Raw genomic sequence first — 9,907 nt, forward strand, 5'->3', positions numbered from 1 at the left:
CACTCGTACTCTCCGTTAATTTGCATCTTCCGTGTTTATGGCAACATAAAATTACGCCCGAAAGGGGAGACGACAGAGAGCGATGGAGTAAGGAATAAGGTGCAGTAGATAGAGGGGAGAGACCTTGATAACCTAGACCAGCGAAAATAAATTCGCAAAATTCGAGATGGATGATGCAAATGGAGCAGCGCGGAGGGTCCCGATCGAGTAAATGCGAGGAGAGAATAAATCATCTGGTAAGAGGAGGCAGAGAGAAATTGCATCAGGAGAGAGAGAGAGAGAGAGAGAGAGAGAGAGAGAGAGAGAGAGAGAGAGAGAGAGGGTGCTCGACTGCATGACCATGGTATTGCCTGGTGCCATTCCTCTTGTGTACGACTCTAAAGACGCCAGATCTATCCAGTCTATCAATGATGGGTTGGTTGGATATTGTCACTTGATAAACTGAATTTGCTTTCATAATAGAGTTATGAAAGTAAGCATCATCTCTCTCTCTCTCTCTCTCTCTCTCTCTCTCTCTCTCTCTCTCTCTCTCTGTCATTCAAATGCTTGTGTGCATTAGTACAAACAATAAATAGAGATTCTTATTTTCCATAGACATTACTCTATCTCTCTTTCATTCATATGCTTGTGCATTAGCACATATAGTAATTAATAATTCTGTCTTTCAATGACATTAGTCTCTCTCTCTCTCTCTCTCTCTCTCTCTCTCTCTCTCTCTCTCTCTCTCTCTCTCTCTCTCTCTCTGCCAACAAGGAATCAGCGGAATTTAGTTCTGGTGATAGAGAAATTCATTTCTCGATGTGCTTCGGATCCCACAATAAGCTGTAGGTCCCGTTGCTAAGAGAGCAATTGGTTCCTAGCCACGTAAAATTGCCTAATCCTTCAGGCCAGCTCTAGGAGAGCTGTTAATCAGCTCAGTGGTTTGGTAAAATTAAGATATACTTCACTCTCTCTCTCTCTCTCTCTCTCTCTCTCTCTCTCTCTCTCAAGTACAACTTCAGCCACGAAATCCTAATCTTTCAGACAGCAAAGGTATGAATGGATAAACATAATTATCTCAGCTTCATCGTCATTAAAACAAAACATCGCGAATCGTGGGTAACGTCACAATATAAAACCAGCATTTTATTACGATGGTCGCTGCATTGCTAAACATAGGTATAAACGATTTTATTAAAAAAAAAAAAAAAAAAAAAAAAAAAACAAAAAAAAAAAAAAAAAAAAAAAAAAAAAAAAAAAAAAGGTTAGCTTTTAATTGGAATGTTCATCAGTGCCATCTTACGTAACATCAACAAACTAATTACATTCAGCATTATTATGTTAGAATAAATCTTGAAATCTCGTGCGACACTCCGCAGCGCCTCAACGGTCTAAAATTTCAAAAGCCGACGCAACGCGGAAATATATAACCATAATTAAATTGCATGCAGGCGCTTGGGACCCTTCCGTGAGCATATTAGCATCAACTGTTGAGTAACTGAAAATCAGAACATGCATTCATGTAGTTAGGGGTCAGTATTATATGATTATATATATATATTATATATATATATAGATATATATATATATATATATATATATATATATATAATATATATATATATATAATTGTAAATTTAAGCCAAGCGATTTTTGAAAGCCACTCCTACCTTGACATCTGCCTGCAGTCTCAAACGGTTGTGTGTGTGTATGTTCATCAGTACTGTCTCTTGTAGTATATAAACCTACCCCTATATTTGTGACTTCTAATATATGTATCAGTCCTTCGTCAATGGCTTGGAATAAAAAGTCTAAACCGGTCGGGAGCTACACCCCTGCCTGTTATTTTTTCACTTGGTATAGTGTGATGAATGAATCACGTGCTAAGTGATTATAATCATATATATATATATATATATATATATATATATATATATATAATATATATACATACATATATATATATATATATATATATATATATACATATATATATATATATATATATATATATATATATATAATATACACACACATGTGTATGTATACCTGAAATACGAAAATATGGAACGTGATGAATATATCTAAATCAAGACAAAATCCACGAAGGAAAGTGAAACAACGGAGTGCCACTGCGAAGCCTTTCGACTTCTCGTCCGATACTAAGCTTAAAAGGACGTTAAGTCGTAAAGGCCTCGCAGCGCGGTACTCCATTGTCACTTTCTTTCGTGAAGTCTGTCTTTATATTTATATTTATATATGAGGTGTATATATAAGATAAAACACCAAATATACATTATATATATCTATATATATATAGATATATATATATATATATATATATATATATGTCCAGCAGTTACTCAACAGTGATGCTAACATGTTCACAAAAAAGGTGACCCAAGATATTTAAATTCACAAAAAATTTCCAACCAAAGGTGACACAAAATATCTAAATTCCCAAAAATTTCCCATCCAAAGGTGACCCAAGATATTTACATTCCCAAAAAATTTCCTTCCAAAGGTGACCCAATATTTAAATTCCCAAAAGTTTCCCATCCAAAGGTGACCCAAGATATTTAAATTCCCAAAAATTTCCCATCCAAAGGTGACCCAAGATATTTAAATTCCCAAAAGTTTCCCATCCAAAGGTGACACAAGATATTTAAATTCCCAAGAGTTTCCCATCCAAAGGTGACACAAGATATTTAAATTCCCAAACAATTTCCAACCAAAGGCGACCCATGATATATAAATTTCCATAACGTTTCGCATTTTCTAAAAATGTCCCATCCAAAGGTGACCCAAAATGTTTATATTTACTAAAACTCTTCCATCCAGAGGGGACCCAAAATCTTTAAAATTACTAAAACATGTTCACATTCTCTAAAAATGTCCCATCCAAAGGTGACCCAAAATGTTTATATTTACTAAAACTTTTCCATCCAGAGGTGACCCAAAATATTTAAAATTCCTAAAACATTTCCATCTAAAGGTGACCATGGTAATAAATTTCATAAAAACTCCCAAAATGAGACGAAGAGTAACCAGATAAGCGCAAAAACTTCAGGTAAAGGCAATAAAATGCGTCGCACCAAAAAGATTAGGAGTAAATTCCAAATACCCCGAGGAAAACAAATGTAGAAATACAAGGGCAAAGAATAATCCTGCTGCGTTGTCGGTCCCAGGTGAGGGCAAGGTGAAAATGCACTAGAAACCGTGAGGATTTTCAAAGCCCTGCGGAGGATTACGTAAGAAGGGCGTCTTGCAAACCCTTAGAAAATGGAGGCTCCTTCTAGGGAATAATGTTATGCAAGAGTGTGTCCGTCTCGCGACTTAGTTAATGAAGGGGGAAATAGAATAAGAAAATAACTCTGACTGGTGGGAAGAACACGCGACCTAATGTTTTTACTTTCCGCCAAGGAAAAACATTATTTGAAGACAAAAGCGAGGGAAATAATATTCTACTGGCGGTGCGAAAGAAACATCTGGATGAGCTGGTTTATCGATGTCTGGCAATTACAGGAAACGCATCTGAAACATTTTCATGTCCTGTGTGATCCTATGCAAAATTGAATAATACTGATTTTATTCAGGACAAAGCTGGTATTTTCATTTTACGTATCCTGACATTTATTGTACTTTTTATCCTTATTTTTTTCTTTCGCGTCATGCACCAAGGAAAGTCTGGTTCGCAGTTAATAACGTTTTGTGTCATTTGCGAGTTAAGGGCGCGGTTTTCTCATAACGTCAAACTCTATAATCTATCCGTGCTGTGACTGCAGGTTCCGTGAGGATCATATTGTTACACTTAATAGGTTCAGCCGCTTTATTGATCAATAATCTCAGTGAAGGTAACGAGAATTCAGATAACCAATGTCCCGCTGCATGACCTATATTATAACAGATGATACCACACTGAAAGAAAAAAAAACTCATTCTATGGTTAGACAAAATATAACGCCAAGAACTTGAAATTTTCCTAGTTAATTTGCTTTGTCACTCGTATCAATTTCACACTGAATCTCAATACACTATGGGAGCTTTGTGTGATTAAAAATAATGTATGTAACGAAGCATGCAAAGGTCTGCATATGATTAGCATTTGAGAAGAAGAAAAAAGAAGAAAAAAGCCCTCGTCTTAGAAACAAAGAAACCGCAGGGCAAAAAGTGAAAAAAAAAAAAAAAAAGTTGACATTGCACTTGTGGAACTGATATACATCAACAGATGCTACGCACATGTACAAAATATTTGACTTATTATCCATAAACAACAAAAGATCTGAAGTGGATTTTATTAGGATAGATCTTACAAATGGAATTAGAATACTGTTGCGCGTCATCCTTTCTTTACCCCTTTGTTTACCCGTATTTAGGCGTATATTAAGTCTCTTCATAACTCATTCGCTTTGCTTAACAAAGATATTCGTGTCTTGTTCCTCTCCCGCCGAGCATAAACCTTACAATCTACTCCTTCACGGTCCTCCTCAAGTGCCAAGGACACGTGGTGCCAGGCTGTGTGCCCAAAAGGGTTACTCAGCAGGAGGTCAGATGACATCACGCGGATATGGCCAGATTCTCTCTTAATCAAGTGTATGTTTGGCAAAGGGCCCAGACGTCCCTACACCACGCCACCATTTCTCTCATGTTTTCTTCTTGTGATGAATTATCATATGCTAAAAGCGTTTCTCGGTCCTTCTCTTTTTCTGGTTGTTAATTCTCTTCTCGTTTTCGGATTTTTTTTTTTTTTTTTTTTTTTTTTTTTATTTATTTATCTGTGCCCCCTAACCCTAAACGTGACCTGTTCGGTCTTGTGTTTACAAAAGCTACTCTTCTCAGAATTCCCAGTTCTTGATATTTACCAAAAGTTTACTTCCGTTCCAGGATCCTGTTCCAGCGGAATAACATACATATATACAGATTGCAGACAGAGAGGACGCCCCTTTACCATCAGTCTTTTCTTCTCGAGATGTACACTGACTGAAAGTTTTGCTTCAGATCATTTCAATATAGTCCTTTTAAATTAAACCTTGGAGGGAATCTTGGGGTTAACGTTTGTCTGTTATTCTTATCATTATTTCGCTTAACTTTCATATATTTCTCTATGAAATTGGCACTGATTACTTTCCCTTTCCCTCTTGTGCTTCTCCTCATACATTTATTTTCAGTTTCCATTTCCTCTACAGCATTTCTTTAACCTCTTTAACCTACGTTTTCTTTGTACAATCCTGCAACCAAGATGTAAAAATGAATGCTTTTAAAGCTGGTCCAGAGTTTACGACGTTACGGACCGTTTTCTGTACAGCTTATAATAATGTATGAAGCTCAGCCACGGCCCTGTGGTGCCCCGTGTTGTTGGCACCTATAGCGGTGTCCCACGCACGATCATGGCTAGCTTTAACATTAAATAAAATTAAAACTACTAAGGCTAGAGGGCTACAATTTGGTATATTTGATGTTTGGAGGGTTGATGATTGACACACCAATTTGCAGCCGTCTAGCCTTGGTAGTTTTTAAGTTGTGAGGGCGGACAGAAAAACAGCCATCTCAATGGTCTTATTTCGGAAAAAAAAAAATTAATAAATAAAGAAAAGTAAACACCCAATGCGTTTTATCATACATATGACTCCTTACTTGGCCATCATTACATATTCCCATACGTCAATCAAGCAATGTAACAAGAATATCAATAATGGGAAGAAACTTCACAAAAGTAACGAATAAATGAAAATGAGGCACTCGCAGACTTTGCTTTTTAGTGACCCGCTTCCTATTACTGACCTTTTTTTACTCTCTCTATTACGAAACTCCACTACAAAGCATAAATGACTAATGCCCGTGAAAGGGGACCTTCTACAAACAAGCAAACCCACACGAAGCCCTAATTATACGTCAGTGGAAACTGTGCAACACTTGAGCATTTCCTGTACAGCCTGTACAGAATGCTCTCACGATATGACCCCAGTCTCTCCTTTGGATGCAGGACGAATTAAATGCCCACACTTCAATTCATAATAATAATAATAATAATAAATAATAAATAAATAATAATAAAATAATAATCAATAATAATTAATTAATAATAATAAATTAATAATAATAATAATAATTGATCCCAAGCGATCACTGGAAAAGGGGAAATCTGGAAAAAAACTAGAGGGCCGAAGTTAGCCTCCAAGGGAACTCATGCAGAAGAAGTGTCGATCCTAGAAAACGGACAACGGCGCACCATATGTAAGAAAACGTTGATGGTATCCTACAAGGAGGCAGGATGGAACCGGAAAGCCCAACACTTATAAAATTACCACCCAGCCGTAATTGGAGGCAGGGACTGTGATTAGAGAGAGGAGAAAAAAAAAATAAAAAAAACAAAAAAATAATAATAATAGAAATAATACTGTTAAAGAGAATGGCAAAATTAAGCGATTTCATTATATATATATATATTATTACATAATACTATATTATATATAGATTAATATTTTAATCTTTTCTTACTAATCAAGGCGTAAGAGCTGATTAATAATTTCTTGAAAAATTTTGAAAAAATGCCGGAAAGTGGTCTTTTTGGTTATGTTAGTTAAAAACAGGACCTCTGGTTGATACAATGGCATTAACAGGAAAGGATCTTCAGGTCCAGGTCAAGCAGGGGCGTTTCGTAATCAGTTTTTTTGTCCTTGTTTTTGTTTTTATTTTTTTTGCCTCCTTTAAAAAGATGGGTCCTTTTAACCAATAATAATAAAAATAATAATAATAAGAATAAAATAATAATAAATAACCAATAATAATAAACCACCAATTAGAAGATGTTAAAAACAGAGGGCTTAAAGGCCAAACGCACATAAGATCCAAACGGTACATGGGAAACAGGAATACAAAGGTGGGATACCAACAGAACCAAACGATTCGGACAAACCAACCCAGGAAAAGGCTAATACAGCCAAACTAAGAGGGGGGAACGACAACCACCCAGAAAATTCCTGAAGCCGAACCACTTTAAGGGAGGGACTCTGGGAAAAACATATGGGGGAGCCAATCCGGGTATCACACAACAAAAAACAATGCAACAAAATGGCTCCAGGAAGTCAAGGACAAGACAAGAAACAGGGAAGAAATAAAAACAAAAAGATGTTCACATGAACAAATCAACGACAGACACAGGTCCAGGGAACACCAACTAAAGAAAATTGGCCAAAACTGGGAAAGCCCCAGGTCCCGATGAAGTCCATGGATTTACTGGCTCAAAACCTTCCAAGGCCCTCGACACCCCACGAAAATTTAGCAAGAACAAACCTCCAGCATTGTATGGCATCAAATCACCAAGCACCCAAATGGATGACCACAGGAAAGGAACATCCTTAGTACAAAAAGACAAGAGCCAAAGGGAAAGGAAATATAGCCGAGTAAACTACAGGCCTTATTGAACCAACCTGCCTACCAAGAATAATGGGAAAGGTTACCAATAAAACAGCTATCATCAGTGAAAGAAGGCTATATACAACTACCTAGAGGGATACAAACAAAACCATTCCCCCACCAACAAGAAAGGCTGCACAGAAGGGAAGTTGTAGGGGCACCAAAAAGAACCAGATGCCTGATAGTACAAAATGGTAATGAAGAACAGTAGGAGAAGGAAAAACCAAAAACCGTAAGCATGGCATGGAAGAGACTTATTAAGGAAAAGCCTTCGACAATTGTGATACCCACACACCGATGGCTAATAGAATTGCCTGAAAAAATATATGGGGCAGAGGAATAAAATTACCATCACTTCCTCCAAAAAATACAATGCGGCAAACTGGGAATACAATAACTTACAAAGCTCTGGGAATTAAAGGACTAGCAAGAGGTTAATATTCAGGAGAGGGATTTCCAGGGCTTTTTTTCCTTAGGGAGACCTCACTGTCCCACTACTCTTCGTAGATCGTGTAGCCATGATTTCCCATGACCAAAACGTTTACGACAGGAAGATGGATGCCGTGGGTACCCAAAAACTCCAAGGAAAAGAAGTGGGTAAACCAGGAATCAAACCCATCTGATGTTCGATTGGGACGACATCAAGCTGTATGGTCAAAGAGCAATGTCAAAGGAAATAGATTACCCTTAACTCCTAGACTGTAAGGATTGTAATCTGGGGACATCAGGATGGAGTTTGGGAATAAAGAAAAATGCCCGCCTTTAGTTCAAACATACAAAAAAGGCAAAGTAAACGAGAAACTGAAGGGGATATAAAAGCTACCAAATGGGAGAGCAACATTCAAACACATTAGATGAGGACAGGATTACCAAACTACCCTGGGAATAAGGAACGGAAGGAAGGAGATATTAAAAACCACCAAGACGTGATGAAGGACCACCACGATCAGGGAAAGGAATATATTGCAGAGACTCAAGGCGATACTCAAGTCAAAAACTCAACGCCGGCCGGAAATATTGATAAAAAAGCCATAAACACCATGGGCGGCCTTTGCCAAGTAATCAGATAACAGTGCAGGAATAGCTGGAATATGGACGAAGGCCAGGAAACTCCGCAGCAGGCATTAGATCAGAAAACCAGGAAACAATATGGACAATACACAAAGCACTACAACCACCAAGAGCAATAAATAACGGGACAGGGAACTATTAACAGTTAACCCACGAAACGGAAAGGAAAGGGAGGAGAGGACTACTCTTAAAGTATAGAGGACTGCAGTTTAAACATCGAAAACAGAGCCAACTGGGCAATATATTGGGAAAACCAAAAGGGTGTGGAAGACGAGTGGGTTGAAAAGAGTGCATGGAAGGAAAAGGACTAATAAAAAGTAGGACGAAGACCCAGAAATATTACAGAGGACAGGGGAGAAAAGACCAGACAAAGAACAGAGGACTGGCCACAAACAAAACCAATGCTACGGGACAAATACACGGAAGACAGACTAAAAAGGAACTATTACCAGCGATGACCAATTGGCCAATCGGCTACAGAGTGGGGAAGAGCTTAAAAGAAGGGAAACTGAAGGAATCATAACAGCGGGCACAAGATTCAGGCCCGCCCCAAAGAACCAGATATGTTCAAGAAAGGTACGATAGAACGGGAAATAACATCTCTCCCATATGTAGGAACGTTGCAATACGAGAAAAATGAAACCAGAAACCACATAGCAATGTGAATTGCCCGGCACTTTGCACAGACAAACCAGTACAAAACAAAAAAGAGGCAATGATTCCAGTGGCAAAAGCCCCTCCACTGGAGCCTGTGCCAAGGACAAACATTCAGCTACCTTGGCAGTTAACTAAATGGTACGAAGCAGCACCAAACCTCCAGGGTAGTGATAGAAGAAAAACGACCAGGGCCAAGATCCTCTGGGACGTATGGTATCAGAACAGGATTAGGGCGATACGTGCAAATAGACCAGACGTTGGCAAACGTTGAGACAAAGTCAAGGAAGGAAAGTTATCACTCATTGATTGTCGCCAAACTTACATGGGGGACACCAGAGTTGAAGAGGAAGAAGAAGGGAAAAAAGGGAAAAAATGGAAAGTATCAAGATCTGAAAATAGAAAATAAGAAGGATAATGGGAATATGGCCAGTGGCAAACGTACCCATAATCATAGGAGCACTAGGCACGATCCCAAAGATCCCTGAAAAAGGAATCGAGAAAAAACTAGAGGCTGGAAAGTTAGCTCCAGGACTTCATGCAGAAGAGTGTGATCCTAGAAACGGCCTACAACATAGTTAAAGAAGAGTGATTGGACCTTCCTAAGGAGGCAGGGAATTCGGCAACCCGGATCCCCCACACTATAAATACCACCAGTCGAATTGGGAGGACTGCTGATAGAGCCAAAAAAAAAAAAAAACAAAAAAAAAAAAAAATAATAATAATAATAATAATATTAATTAATTAATTTCAAAATCCTCATAGTTAGTAAGGAGTCTTCAAAAAT

General features: G+C 38.0%; 1 protein-coding gene across 1 annotated transcript in view; it reads left to right on the forward strand.

Annotated features, from left to right (window-relative positions):
* Positions 1 to 340: 340 nt before the first annotated feature.
* The window catches only part of LOC135226271 (basic proline-rich protein-like), a 68,840-nt gene continuing 59,273 nt past the window's right edge, over positions 341 to 9,907 (forward strand). The window contains 2 exon segments of the mRNA XM_064265711.1: positions 341 to 414; positions 4,402 to 4,525. Of these exon segments, the coding sequence (XP_064121781.1) occupies positions 341 to 414; positions 4,402 to 4,525 (198 nt within the window).

This window comes from Macrobrachium nipponense, chromosome 14 (assembly GCF_015104395.2).
Source record: "Macrobrachium nipponense isolate FS-2020 chromosome 14, ASM1510439v2, whole genome shotgun sequence".
NCBI lineage: Eukaryota > Metazoa > Arthropoda > Malacostraca > Decapoda > Palaemonidae > Macrobrachium > Macrobrachium nipponense.